This window comes from Ranitomeya variabilis, chromosome 5 (assembly GCF_051348905.1).
Source record: "Ranitomeya variabilis isolate aRanVar5 chromosome 5, aRanVar5.hap1, whole genome shotgun sequence".
NCBI lineage: Eukaryota > Metazoa > Chordata > Amphibia > Anura > Dendrobatidae > Ranitomeya > Ranitomeya variabilis.
In genome coordinates, this window is record NC_135236.1 from 220911123 (window position 1) to 220926899 (window position 15777).

Genomic DNA, 15777 nt, shown 5'->3' on the forward strand with positions numbered 1-15777 from the left:
TCATATGATGTGGAATCATCAACATAAACCTCTTTCATCTCATCAAGCACCTCCTTTGGTGTGCGGCCTTTCAAGTAAAGGAGCTTGATGACTACTCTGTATTGCACTGGGTCCATTATCAAACCTTACACCACTTCAGCACCAGTACAATCAAGACGTTATTAACTCTGAGTTACAAATTGGCATGTAACCTATAGAGACTTATATAATTAAACAAGTGCAGTTTCAGCATCCTGTGATAAATAGAAGTGTGTCGGAGGAAATCTTTAATGAACGCCCCTCATACATGAATAAATCACAAGTACCCAATCAGTGCCCTGTAAACAGTATATACTGTCTATGGAAACCTGGAAAATGTAGCTAACAACAGTGGTAAAGAGGAACAACCATAGGTATACTGGAGCAAAGATTCCTAAGTAACCAAAAAGATATTAAGAATTAATAAAAAAGAGTAATTACCCATAAGACGTGTGTCAGGATAAGTACCTCCTGCAACAGGAGGAACAACTGCTATTGTTAGATACATTTTCCGGCGTTCCGGACACTATATACTGTTTGCATGGTATTGATTGGGTAACTGTGAGTTATTCATTGATGCATTTACTTTGTTATTCTACATGCATCTGTTTGAAAAGTGTCACCAGACTATCTGCCTGTTCATATTTTTTTCAATATATTCCTTTACCCATACACTAGTGCCATTTGTCCTTCCTCCTTTTCGTTTGGGATCTTCACTATGTATTTTATACCACCTTTCATTGTATTATAATTTTGATCTTTTGGTTGCATTTACTTATTATTTATTCACTCCTTAATAGATATTGTGTATTATATACTAATAACAATTAACATTTTTATTAATGTTTGTTCTTAAAAATTAGCAAATAAACAATATCAATTGAATTGCATGACACAACTAAATATTATTTTTATTGAACGTTTTCTCACTAAAGCTGAATTTATACACAGAAGTTTTCTTCTGAATATCTAATGGACATTTCCATGTGTGCAACATATGCCTCCATTTTATAACCCAAGTAGTGGTATTTTTGGTCAATCCTACATTCTGCTCACAGTGGGTGCTGTGTGTCCACAACACCGATGTCTGTAAGGATTTCATGACTCACAACGCACCATCTTAAGTGATTATAACCTTCTGTGACAAGTTATTAAGAGGATTGAGATAAGTAAATGTCGAAAAAGTCATTGGCCAATGTCAAGTTAGGTGTCAAATTTCCCTTTTTGTGCCGTGATATCCCAGTGCCATGTTATGAGTCAGTTTAACCTTTGCTCAATCTGTATGCAGCAGATACTTTAGGGATATGCAGTACTGTGTCTAACTTGTCAGACATATGTTATATAGCTCAAACATCATAATCATTTCACTGCTCATTTTTACCTATGTTATACAGTCTGTTTACCAATGGCTGGTACTATACCATTTCATATCTCATCAATATACAAACAAAGTACGTTCCCTGGTATACAAAAACGAAGCATGGACTGCAGGCCGCCCAGCTCCCAGGTAATGTATCAAGTTTGTGTAGTTTAATACTTTCATTAATTTTTTAACTTTAGTGTTTTGGATATTGGATAATGTATTGGAAAAGAAAATAATGACCTAGCATTAAGTCTTTGTGTTATATTTAGTAATATTGGTAGTGGTGATATTAGTATCAAATCTAGAAATAATGGTAGTAGTGACAAAAACATAATTCTACTTATGGCGGTTTTGAATTGAATTATTTAGCCATTATAAGGGTATGTGCACACGTTGAGTAAAATTTCTGCACCATTTCCGCATCTCTTGGCAGAAAATACGCAGCTGCAAAACGCATTAGATATTTGTTGCCTGATCCAATTTTGGTAAGCTTTCATCACAGTCTTGTGTCAATGGCCCATCATAGACATTTAATTACATCACATCCCACCAAAATGATATCTTCGTAGATTGTGTTAAATCGCTATGAGAAAAAAATCCAATCCATGACAGTTAAAGGGAACCTGTCACTTTGGAAAATGCTATTTATCTGCTAATATAGGGTTAACCTGCAGGAAAACATGGTACTCTGCAGTGCTGCCCAGCCGCCTTATTGAAAGTGCAGCTACAGGGAGAAAATGAACTTATTTTCTTTTGGAAGCCACCGGCTTTCAGTTGTAGGGGCAGTGCACAGAGTGATTAGTCATTACAGATTACAGGATCAGAATATACATTGTTTGCATATAGTCTGTTACTTTGGACAAACATATGTCTAAATATGAGCTGTAGAATTGTAGGATATTTTAATGAATGTGTTTAAAAGTGAAGGTTTTGGTAGACAGCTTCCAATAGTTAACACAAAGCAATTCTTGTAAACCCGTTCCTGTTGGAGCAAATTTTTTTTTCCACATTCATTTTCTCCTTCTCTTTTTATAAAAGTCAAAACTTTTTTATTCTTTTGTCAACATAGTCATATCAGAACTTTTTTTTTTTGCAGGAAAGGTTGTAGTTTTAAATGAAACTGCTCATTTTTGTCAGGAACTGTAACTTTGCAGTGCGGAAAACCTGGGTTCAAATCTCACCAAGGACGACATCTGAAAGGAATTTATATGTTCTCCCTACGTTTCTCCCTTACTGCAATGACTTACTGTTAGGGGATTTAGATTATAAGTCCAAACAGGGATAGTGACAATCATGTCTGTAAGTAAAATAGTTTTTTAGAAAATTGGGAAACAAAATTCCAAGTTGGGGTTGATGTGACAGGAATTCTGGCATCTTGGTCTATTTTTTTCCTATAGGCTCTACCATATGGGTTAAATAATCTTATATTTTGATAGTTTGGACCTTTACAGATATGGCAATTTGAAAAAAAAATTCCTTGGAGAGGGAAAAAGAGAGTGATTTAAAGTTTTATTTTTTTAGACTTTATTACAGTATTTTGTTATGATTTTATCTTTTTTAAGCTAAACTAGAAGATAAGAATCTGCTTGATTGCTTGTACAATATGCTGCAATACTTTAGCACTGCTATATATTGTTAATTTACTGATCACCTACAAAGCTCAAGAACAAACTGGGCTTCAAAAGGAGTACAAAACTGTTGGCAATGGGGCCTTCAGTAGGCCTTGGTAACTCCACCGGCACCCCATGATTGCATTACACGTTGCGAGTGTGGGGGTGCATGATGGGCTAAGTAACTGCCTCCACTCACGGTCTTGGGGCTCTCATGCGGTTGTTATGACATGTGAGCCCAGTGCTCATTCAGCGCTGGCATCACTGTCCCTGCCATTGTACAAATTGAATATGAAGAGGAAGTCAGAGATGAGCTGCAGCCCTAACTTCCTCTTCATGGTCAATTCATATAAAGGCGAGGGCAGTGACACCAGCGCTGTGACACCAGCGCTGATTGGGCGCTGTGCTCACATGTCAAACAACAGCACGAGAGTTCTGGGACTGCGAGTGCTAACACAGATGGAACGGCGCCGGCAAGGGAGGTGACTATAGGATTTTTTATTTTATTGGGGCCAAACATTTAGATCAAGAAGGGGTTGTCCTAGTAGTGGACAACCTCTTTAAATAACAGCGATCAGACCACACTTTGATCACGTCTGTAAAACACAGGTGCCAGCAGTATTATACATCCCATTCTTTACCCAAAATGTGGCAACAATGTACTTGACATGTCTGGAAAGGCTTAATTAAATGTCTATTATGATTATTCCCTAACTATACTATTCAAGGTAATTTTGAGTCAGACCTGGCATCTAATGGACCTTGTAATGTATTTTTAAAAATGTTTATTTTTTCAAGCCAGTCTAAAGTAGTATCAAATATAAAGACAAGGCGAGTGTGAAGCTTACCACAATACAGAGATTTTATCCTGCCTGTGGGCTGACAGTCTACTTTTTACTAAGGCTACTTTCACACTAGCGTCGGGCTCGGCCGGTCGCAGTGCGTCGGGCCGAGGTTACCGATGCTAGCGTTGTATACGCCGCACAACAGGGGCAGCGGATGCATTTTTCCAGCGCATCCGCTGCCCCATTGTGAGGTGGGGGCGGTGTTCCGGCCGCGCATGCGCGGTCGGAAAAAGCGGACCGTCGGCGGCAAAAAACGTTGCATGTAGCATTTTTTTGTGCTGACAGTCCGCCACAACACGGCGCAATATGTATGTGTCAATCCGTCGCAATATGTTGCTTAATGTTAGTCTATGGGGAAAAAACGCATCCTGCAAGCACTTTTGCAGGATGCGTTTTTTCGGCCAAACGACGCATTGCGACGGATTGCAAAAAACTATAGTGTGAAAGTAGCCTTATTGGAACATTTGTATGACATGAAAGAACACCACAGATGCTGACTGAAGGAAGATACCTGTGAAAAAGTCAAACTGTATTTGTACTTTTTCAATTGTTGTCTGGTATTGTTGTTTTATTTTGAAAGTTGTTTTTAGCAAATAATAGTTATTATACACTACATAGCATGTCACAATTGTGGTGTCATGACAATGTCTTTGTGTCAACGCTCTGCAATTTTTGGTTATTTTGCACTGCACATATTGAACATCCATGGAAAACACAGGTAGCATATGTTTTTATGTCACAATTATTTTGATTATTTCTCTCGTTTGATGGCTGGGAGGGTCTACATTGAGCAATGATGGGGATTGAACCTCTTTGCCCTGTGTAAACACCTTAACACATGGAAACTTATGGCAGGCAAACCATGAACAAATCGTTCAGAAAGCAACAGTGGCACATACCCACTGTTCCTCCTAATTATAGACAATGAGAGGTGCGTCTTAATCTCCACAGCTGTCAGAAAGTCTGAGTAAAACTGTTCAATAAAAGTGCAGGGATTATATAAGTATAATGCTGATCTGGTATATTTCCTCCCATCCTAATTATAGCAATATAATCAGGGCACAGCTACGGCTTGTTTTAGGCGAGGTTGCATTGAGAGGGAAATCTCGAATTATGGAATTATGTCTATAAATAGAGCATAGATATATCATTTTGTATTACATAATATTTCACATTAGCGTAATTTATTTTTAGTATACAATGAATTATTTGCTTACTACAAGCAGTTCCTATTCCTGGTATTTATATACGATGAGTCAAGAATTGATGATGGCTGTTCAGAGAGAAAATGTGCTAATTATCGTTGTCATTTGTACTGTACAATTATTGTTGTACGATGATGTCTGTTCTTGGTACACCATGAAAAATTCCTTTTGAATGACAAATTGTATCTGACTTTCAGTTGAGACTATTATCCACATTAGCCATCACTTTAGGAGTGAGTTAATACAGTATACTGGATATAAAGAAGGCAGTATAGTGTGGAGTTACACGAGTATACCTTGTTACATTGAGAATTGCTGCTCATTACTAGGAGATTTACAAACCATGCCTCGTAGGTAGAGATGAGCAAATCGATTTACTAGACCCTGGACTAGTGACCTCATCCGTATTCCTTGACCACCATACTGGAACCCCATGATCCAACCCGGTGGGCCTACTAATCTGGAGAAATGTCATGGATTTCCGCTGGTATAAGGTAATTCACCCGTCTTCTGTCTGGTGGATATGGGATAGTAACCAGGCAGCTGGAAAAGGTTCCTATGAATCAATTCACTCATCTCTACTAGTAGGCAATTCAGTCAAAAAAAAGGGGGATGAGGAGAGAAAACTCTAAACATTGCAAGTATAAAAATGCAAAGTTAAAGTTGCATTGTTTTGTTTTATAAAATTATAAACTATAAATCCAGAACCAAGACATGTTCCTTTGTTACATGAGTGGGTATTTCCTTTTCTACTTGTAAAAGATCTGTTGTGATTGACCTTTAATTTACAAAGCCATGTAATTTCAAAAAGGCATGCAATAGATAAAATGGAAAATTAGTAATTAGGATTGCTAAATTCTGTCTTATTTTATTACGAATAGTTGAATAAAGGGGTAATGCCTGAAACTGTTAGCAGAAGAGCAGGAAATATGAAATAACTTCAGAGAGTTAATTTGTCTACACCTTCTCTTTCTTCATCTATCTTTATCAAAGGAGACAATATTAGGGTTTCTAGTGTAAGGAAACAATTTTTTTAAAGGGGCATGTCACACATTTAAGATATAACTGTGCAAAGTTACATACTCAAAATAAACATGGGTCCCAGTGCCCATTAGTGGCATATTCCATAAATAAGATGGGAATACCCCTTTAACCATAATGGCCACAATGAGCACAATACTAAAATTGCCCTACTGTAGACCTACCCATTATGTGTACCAATGTAAGTACCCAGTTTCACTCTTCTGTTCAACTTATGTAATGAGGTTAAAAATAACATAACTGTGCTTTGTCCCACCTCCAAGGTACTTCAAAGTACAATTATGTTTCTTAAGCCATGTACAAACATGGACAAATAGTTCTGCAGGTAAGTCGCTTGCAAATCTACAGCAAAATTATCATGCACAAAGACTGCATTTCATAGAATGTTAGAGTTGGAAGGTTCCTCTATGATAATCATGTCCAACCCCCTGCTCAGTACAGGATTCGCTAAACCATCTCAGACAGATGTCTATCCAGCCTCTGTTTGAAGACTTCCATTGAAAGAAAACTCACCACCTCTCGTGGCAGCCTGTTCCACTCATTGATGACCCTAACTGTCAAAAAAAAATTTCTAATATCTAATCTGTATCTTCTCCCTTTTAGTTTCATCCCAATGCTTCTAGTCTTTCCTTGTGCAAATGAGAATAAGGATGATCCCTCTACACTGTGACATCCCTTCAGATATTTGTAGACCGCTATTAAGTCTCCTCTTAGCTTTATTTTTTGCAAGCTAAATATTCCCAGATTTTTTAACCATTCCTCCTAGGACACACTGCAGTCTGGTCACCATCCTGGTAGCTCTTCTCTGAACTTGCTCCAGTTTTTGAAATGTCTTTTTTAAAGTGTGATCCCCAGAACTGGACACAGTATTCCAGATGAGGCCTGACCAAGGAAGAGTAGAGAGGAATAAGTACTTCATGCAATCTAGACTCTAGGCTTCTCTTGCCTTTTTTGCTGCTGCATCACACTGTAACTCATGTGCAGTCTGTGATCTATTAGTATGCCAAAGTATTTTTCACACATGCTGTTGCTTAGTTCTGTTCCTCCCATTCTGTAGATGTAATTTTCATTTTTATTGTCCAGATATATAATCTTGCATTTCTCTTTAAGTACCATTCTGTTAGTCACTACCCATTTTTCAAGCTTATCTAGATCCTTCTGAATCATTTTTCTGTCTTCAATACATTCATATATGTGTGAATCTGCAGCAAAACTCTGCAAGAAATACACAAGATCTAAGATTGATAGTCTGCAGCTCACCCTAAAATGTATGCAGATAATTCCACCACTTGGATTGTATTGTATTTTGTTGCAGACTTTCAGTGCAGATTTTCTACCAAGAAGATCCAAAACAAACTGATAGAAGTGGTGGCTTTAGTTTATATTGTGAAAACCTGATGACAGGTTCCCATTAGGAAGTGATGTGTCAAATGTATCAATGAGCATGATCCACGATTATAAATTTGGTGTCTTTTAAGACTATTTATGACAAAGTTTATGCTGTATATAGATTAATCTGCCCCATTATGTCTCAGTTAAAGATAGAAAATTCTTGATACCAAGTAAAAGATTTACTTGTTTGGAAAAATGTATCTCAGGAAAGATGTCTCAGTCGCTATCTAGTACTGGCTATGGGATTAATCACCATTTATTACATTTGCACATTTTGCTTTAGCAATTGAACATAATAGAGTCATTTAAGATAATGTTGGCACAACGGGGTGAGCACCTGATCCGTGCCAGTATACTATGACCAGCAGGTGTATTGTACTATCACTTGCAGTAAATGCAGAACTCTGTGACACTTGATATCTTCAATGTTGGAGACACAATGTAAGGCATTAAAGGTTGATTGTTGGAGTAATATGACCACACACATACTTAACATCCAAGGAAAAGTAGCTATAAAAATTTAATTTTCAGATTAGGTAAGAGTACAGGAAAACAATGGTTACAAGCTAATAATTAATAATGGTAATACATAATGTGCCAGGCCAGCGTCGTGGTCGTACCGCTGGTCAGAACTGAGCGCTCTTCTAGGCTGCTATGAGTGGTAACTGCACCTCTGCAGCTTGGGAGAAGTACAAGAATACTGAAGCAGCCCTGCCAGCTACACAACACAGAGCCTGCTTATGCCATGCACTCTTTGCCTAGGTAACCGACCACTCTTGAGATTGCATGGTAGCTGGTAACCTAGGCAATGTGCTGTAAACTATTGAGCTAAAAATTCTTCCGCTCTTAAGAAAGGATTTTTCATAAGGAGTAGATTGCAAAGTTGCTAGTTTTTACAAGCACTTTGCCCTTTTTGTTTTATGAACGTGAGACACCTCTTTAAGTATTGCATAGCCTAATGTGATGTAAAACTTCTATATAACCTCTGACATGTATTGTAGCATCTGGACAGTGTTTTCCCAGGCATGTAACAATGCTTCTATGCAATTAAAAGCCACCACATTATCTTTTTACACTGCTGTTTAGTAAATGCTACATGGCACTCCCTGATATTTCACATCAATGTGTTATTCTTTTCACATGCCATAAAGCCTATCCTTTTACTATTAATAACACTTTTTATTGTCTTTTCAGCTTTATTTTGTGTCAACTCGGAAACATTTATAGCTGCATTTTTAGTCAGTGATCTATGAATTTAAATAATTTCCCTCAATAATATTGTAAATTTTGTAAATCCTATAAATAGATGAGGTCTTATCATTTTTCTGTTTTCTATGCTCATTTATACAAATTGTCTGTGTATATGTAAGTCTAACTTATGAAATTTGCATTTTACATTATTGATTCTTCAAAATATAAGGTTATATTCATTCAATGGAAATATGATTGCAGAAATTATGGTATATACAGTTGCCCAAAACCCTATCACTGAAATATGTTATGCCAAGTTCACAAAAGTAATGCCAGTGCCGGATCTCGTGTATACAGGACACCAGTAGCCTCAGACTACATTAGCGACAATGATGTCCATCAGGTTTCCATTATGGTGCCTGGAACTTTCCTGGAAGAAATAGCACTTGAACTACATTTGTATTCTTCCCTATTAGTTTAGCTACAAATGACTTTTGACAAATGTTGACAGTGTCTAATTTTTTTTGTACATTTAAGTAAATCCTTTTTTCTTTTTTTGGGAAGAATTTATAATTTTGGATAATTAAATTAGTTCTGACATTAAAAACAAATTCTTTTCTCCATGAAGGTGGACCCCAGACATACACCGGAAAGGAGAAGAAAACGAAATGGCTACATTTCTGAGAAAAGCACGTCAGAACCACAAACCCTGGTAAGGACTTTTCACTTCGATACTGCTCTCTTTCAGTACCACTATGTACAGTTCTTGGTCAAAGAAGCCTAGAGTAACAAATTATCTAAACTTTATACAGTACAAAGTGATGATAAGAAAGTTTGATAACTAGGGAAAGGAAGTTTTCCAAGATGATTGGAACATCTTCCTTGCCAAGTTCCTTCAAAAACAGTGTGCAAATGTCAAGAAGAATTGTCCAAGTGTCCTAGAAGAATTGATACTGTTTTGAAGGCAAAGGGTGTTCACACCAAACATTTATTGTCTCTTTTGTTCATTCACTTTGCATATTTTTAATGGATAAAAAAACTATTACCACTTCTATTTATGAAAGCATTCTTACTTTGCAGTATTTTTTCCACACCCCTAACACCACGCTTAAAAAGTGAGATGTTAATCAATATTTCACTGAATACAAGAACAATTTCCAAAATGTTGACAAGACTGAGTGTCATTGAATATTTTGTTAACCTATAACTAGTGTTGAGCAATACCTTCCGATATCGGAAAGTATAGGTATCGGAAAGTATCGGCCGATACCGGCAAAATATCGGATCTCGCCGATACCGATACCCGATACCAATGCAAGTCAATGGGACGAAAATATCGGAATTAAAAAAAATCCTTTCTTTCCTTGTAGGTTCATTCTACATGAAGGAAACAACTAAGAATAATGTAGGATGTATTGGGGGAGGTGGCGGAGACATTAAAGGCATAGAGGTTTAGCCCAATCAAATAGAATAGCAGGAATTTAAAAAAAAATTTTAAGACGTTCGGAGTTACAAAGATATTGATTATGTTAAGATTTTTTTTATTTTGTCAGATATTGATGCTTCACTACTTCCATGCCCTTCACCCTCTTTTTTACTTCTCCCACACTTTCTTCTTCATCATCATCAGCATCTTTGACATCAAGTTCTTCTTCACCTTATTCATCTTCTTCTTCATCTTCTACCTATTATTTTTTTTGTTACATTGTTCATATTCTTTTTATTTAACTCTTATTCTTCTTCATATTGAAGTTCTTCATCATATTCTTATTTGTGACAGGCATTCCCGTAGTTGTTATCTATAAAAGTTTGAAGATTACACCTTCCGTTCTGCCTGTCACAAAAGAGTTACATTTGTCCGCGTTCAGTTTGGCCTGCAGCATCAGGCTTTATCCAGGGGCACCACAAGGAGGAACGGACTCACCCCCATACACTGCTTAGTCTTCTTCTGCTTATAATTTAGATAATATCTTTTGCTCTGATATTTAGTGTTATGCTTAATGTTCTTCTGCTCTTTGTTCTGCAGCCTCTTGTTCTTCTGCTTCTCGGTCTCCAATGTCGTCGTCGTCTCCAGGGTCGTCGTCATCTCAGTGGTTGTCGTCTCTGGTGTCGTCGTCATCTTAGGGGTGGTCTTCCGGGTCATCATCTTTAGGGTCTTGAACTTGGAAATGTAGCAGAAGGTACAAGAAGGCTGAGAAAATGCCGAGAAACAGCTGATGGAACTGGAACTCGGATGGCTACCTGAAGGTCCAAGAGCCAATGGAACTACCGAGGACCAGCTGACGTTACTGGAACCTGGTTACTAAGCAGGAGGCACCTGTGCCTGAAAGCACTTCCAAGGACCACCTGACGTTGGTGGAACTCGGATACCCAGAGGGAGGCACCTAAGCCAAAGGCTCTGCCCGGAACCAGCTGACGGTACTGGAACCAGGATGGGGAGCAGAAGGTACAAGAGCAAAAGACACTGCTGAGAACTAGCTGAAGGTACTGGAACCCGGATGGGTAGCCGAAGGTCCAAGAGCCAATAGAACTACCGAGGACCAGCTGACGTTACTGGAACCCGGTTACTAAGCAGGAGGTACCCGTGCCTGACACTACCAAGGACCACCTGATGTTGGTGGAACTCGGATACCCAGAGGGAGGCACCTAAGCCAAAGGCTCTGCCCGGAACCAGCTGACGGTACTGGAACCAGGATGGGGACCTATTTAAGCTTGTCTTCTTAGAGCCCCAACTAGTGGGGTTGGAGCAAAGGGTCAGCAGGGGGAGCAGAGTGTAGGCCGAAGCCTGCACTGGAGGCATTTGGAGGTCTGTTGTTTCTGCGTGGCATTTGCAGGACACAATGCCGGCTACACAGCAGGGGAACAGCTGGCGTTGCTGAACCCCACTGACACATTGGCGGGTGTTTTTCTCTGTGCGGCTAGCACTTCTGGGCGCCAACTGGTGGTGTTAGAGCCCAGGGTCAGCAGAAGAGGGAGCAGAGTGTAGGCCGAAGCCTGCACTGGTGGCAGCTTTGTGTCTGCGTGGCGTTTGCAGGACACGTTGCCGGCTACACAGCAGGGGAACAGCTGGCGTTGCTGAACCCCACTGACAACTTGGCGGGTGTTTTTCTCTGTGCAGCTAGCACTTCCGGGCGCCAACTGGCGGTGTTAGAGCCCAGGGTCAGCAGGAGGAGAGGGAGCAGAGTGTAGGCCGAAGCCTGCACTGGCGGCAGCTTTGTGTCTGCGTGGCGTTTGCAGGACACGTTGCCGACTACACAGCAGGGGCATAGCTGGCGTTGCTGAACCCCACTGACACATTGGCGAGGTGTTTGGCTCTGTGCAGCCAGCACTTCCGGGCGCCAACTGGCGGTGTTAGAGCCCAGGGACAGCAGGAGGAGAGGGAGCAGAGTGTAGGCCGAAGCCTAATTGAACCAATTTTAAAGGTAACCTTTAACCCCCCCTCAGGTGTTTCAAACTAGAAGAGCCACACCTTGTGCAGCTGTAATGCTGCACAAGTCAAAGGTTGCTCTTTAAGTTTTGAATCTTGCAGATGCTGAATGAAACACGTATAACATTTAGCCCCTTATACAGTCAAACTGTCTTGGAGGCGTGACTTTCCTTCTTAATGAGACGCAGCACAGCTGTCAAAAATCCCACCTTGGTGCTGGGCGCAGCCTCCTGAGCGTCGTTATTTGCTGGACAGGAGTCTGCGCTGTCGTGTTATCCCTTGGCCTTGCGCTGTTAGCGCTGCCCATCTTCTGACATCATTTAATGTCGGCCGGTGCATTTCGCGATGCCCATGAATCCCAGCCCCACAGTGTCTTCTCATTTATTCACACTGTGGGGCTGGGATTCATGGCCTTGCGCAGTACATATGTTCGCCTCTCACACTCGTGTCCTTACACCTGCTTCAGACTGTGCAGCGTCAGCTGATCCCTTATCGCATGCCACGGCCATGAAGCCGTACAGTCTGAAGAAAGCGGAAAGAGATGAGTGACAGCCAGGTGAAGATATGCACTGCTCATGCCCATCAATCACACCCTCGCAGTCAAAATAAATAAGACACCGAGGGGCGTTGTGTCGGGCAGGGCGGCCGCAGAGGCGCAGCCAGCCAACCAATGATGTCAGAAGGCGGGCAGCGCTACCAAGGGGGTTGCAGCGTGTCATTACAAAGGAAAGTCACACCTCAGGGACGGTTTCGTGGTCTCAGGAGACACATTTTATACGTGTTCAGTTCGACATGTGCAAGGACAATAACTGAATGAGCCACCTTGTACAAATGCAGCATTACTGCTGTACAAGGTGGCTGTTATACATACAAACGCCTGGGGGGGGCAGGTTCCCTTCAATTTCAGTTCTTTTGTCTGCATGGCTTTTGCAGGACACGTTGCCGGCTACACAGCAGGGGAACAGCTGGCGTTGCTGAACCGCACTGACACATTGGCGGGTGTTTTTCTCTGTGCAGCTAGCACTTCCGGGCAGCAACTTGCAGTGTTAGAGCCCAGGGTCAGCAGGAGGAGCAGAGGGAGCAGAGTGTAGGCCGAAGCCTGCACTGGCGGCAGCCTTGTGTCTGCGTGGCTTTTGCAGGACACGTTGCCGGCTACACAGCAGGGGAACAGCTGGCGTTACTGAACCCCAATAACAGAGGAGGGACTGTTGACTGTGCAGACAGCACTTCCGGGCAGCAACTAGTGGTGTTGAAGCCCAGGGACAGCAGGAGGAGCAGGCTGGAGGTATTGCCGCAACACAGCAGGGGAGCAGCTGGCGTTACTGAACCTCAATAACAGAGGAGGGAGTGTTGACTGTGCAGACAGCACTTCCGGGCAGCAACTAGCAGTGTTGAAGCCCAGGGACAGCAGGAGGAGCAGGCTGGAGGTATTGCCGCAACACAGTAGGGGAGCAGCTGGCATTACTGAACCCCAATAACAGAGGAGGGACTGTTGACTGTGCAGACAGCACTTCCGGGCAGCAACTAGCGGTGTTGAAGCCCAGGGACAGCAGGAGGAGCAGGCTGGAGGTATTGCCGCAACACAGCAGGGGAGCAGCTGGCGTTACTGAACCCCAATAACAGAGGAGGGACTGTTGACTGTGCAGACAGCACTTCTGGGCAGCAACTAGCGGTGTTGAAGCCCAGGGACAGCAGGAGGAGCAGGCTGGAGGTATTGCCGCAACACAGCAGGGGAGCAGCTGGCGTTACTGAACCCCAATAACAGAGGAGGGACTGTTGACTGTGCAGACAGCACTTCCGGGCAGCAACTAGCGGTGTTGAAGCCCAGGGACAGCAGGAGGAGCAGGCTGGAGGTATTGCCGCAACACAGCAGGGGAGCAGCTGGCGTTACTGAACCCCAATAACAGAGGAGGGACTGTTGACTGTGCAGACAGCACTTCTGGGCAGCAACTAGCGGTGTTGAAGCCCAGGGACAGCAGGAGGAGCAGGCTGGAGGTATTGCCGCAACACAGCAGGGGAGCAGCTGGTGTTACTGAACCCCAATAACAGAGGAGGGACTGTTGACTGTGCAGACAGCACTTCCGGGCAGCAACTAGCGGTGTTGAAGCCCAGGGACAGCAGGAGGAGCAGATTTGGTTTGCCAGATACACAGCTGGGAATCAGCTGACGTTACTGAAACCCAATAACACGGCAGCAAGTGTTAACTGTGCAGCCAGCACTTCCAGGCACCAACTGGCAGTGTTAGAGTCCAGGGACAGCAGGAGGAGCAGAGGAACAGAGTGTAGGCCGAAGCCTGATTGTAGCAAGTCGAAAGGGAACCTTTAACCCCCCCCCAAGGCGTTTGTAGCTGAAAGAGCCAGCTTGTGCAGCACAAACGATGCAAAAAGAAAAGGTGGCTCTTTTAATTATGCTCCTTGCAAAAACAGAACTAAACACTTATAAAATGTGTCCCCTGATACCGAGAGACCGTCCCGGAGGTCGGACTTTCCTTCCTAATGGGACGCAAACAGCCGACATTCCTACCCCCTTGGTGGCGTGCGCTGCCTCCTCAGCGTTGTTTGAATCTGTCCCGGGGCCTGCGCTGTTATGTTATCCCTTGGCCAGGCACACTTAGAGCTGCCCGTCTTCTGACATCATTTAGGTGTCAGGCTGGCAGCGCCCGTGCAGCCATGCTGACTGAGTTCCCACCTCGCAGTGTCGTCTAATGTAATCCCACTGCGGGCCTGGGATCCATGGGCATGCGCAGTGCATATCCTCGCCTCTCACTCCCCTCCCTTCTTCAGACTGTGCTGCATCACAGCCGTGGCATGCTATTAGGGATCAGCTGACGGTGCAGAGTCTGAAGAAGGCGGAGGGAGATGAGTGAGAGCCTGAGGTGAAGATATGCACTGCGCATGCCCATGGATCCCTGACCTGCAGTGTGATTAAATCAGAAGACACTGCGAGGCGGGATCTCGGCCAGCGCGGCCGCACATCTGCAGTCAGCCTGACTCCAAATGATGTCAGAAGACGGGCAGCGCTAGGTGTGCATGGCCAAGGGACAACATAACAGCGCAGGCTCCGGGACAGATTCAAGCAACGCTGAGGAGACGGCGCACGCCACCAAGGGGGTAGGAATGACGGCTGTGCTGCGTCACATTACGAATAAAGTCCAACCTCCGTGACGGTTTTACGGTATCAGTGGTCACATTTTATAAGTGTTAAGTTCTGCGTGTGCAAGGAGCTAAACTCAAAGAGCTACCTTTTCCTTGTGCAGCATTACTGCTGCACAAGGTGGCTCTTTCAGTAACAAACGCCCGGGGGGGGCAGGTTCCCTTAAATTTTTGTTGTGCCAGCGTGGCGGTCGCATGACACGTTGCCGGATACACAGCAGGGGAGCAGCAGGCGTTACTGAACCCCACTAACACATTGATGAGGTGTTTGGCTCTGTGCAAACAGCACTTCCGGGCAGAAACCAGCAGTGTTGGAGCCCAGGGACAGCAGGAGGATCAGAGTGTAGGCTGAAGCCTGCACTGGAGGCATGTAAATGTCTGTTAGTGTGCCAGCGTGGCGGTCACATGACACGTTGCCGGATACACAGCAGGGGAGCAGCAGGCGTTAGTGAACCCCACTAACACATTGACAAGGTGTTTGGTAGTGTTGAGCGATACCGTCCGATACTTGAAAGTATTGGTATCGGAAAGTA

At 42.9% G+C, this 15777-nt stretch overlaps 1 protein-coding gene across 3 annotated transcripts in view; it reads left to right on the plus strand.

Annotated features, from left to right (window-relative positions):
- The window catches only part of MYZAP (myocardial zonula adherens protein), a 125677-nt gene that overhangs the window by 57160 nt on the left and 52740 nt on the right, over positions 1-15777 (plus strand). For all 3 annotated transcript variants that reach the window (XR_013215665.1, XM_077263820.1, XM_077263821.1), the window contains exon 3: positions 9294-9377. Coding sequence is in view for 2 of the 3 variants with exons in the window: in XM_077263820.1 (XP_077119935.1) it covers positions 9294-9377 (84 nt within the window). In the remaining variant the exon portion in view is untranslated. The remainder of the gene's footprint in view (positions 1-9293; positions 9378-15777) is intronic.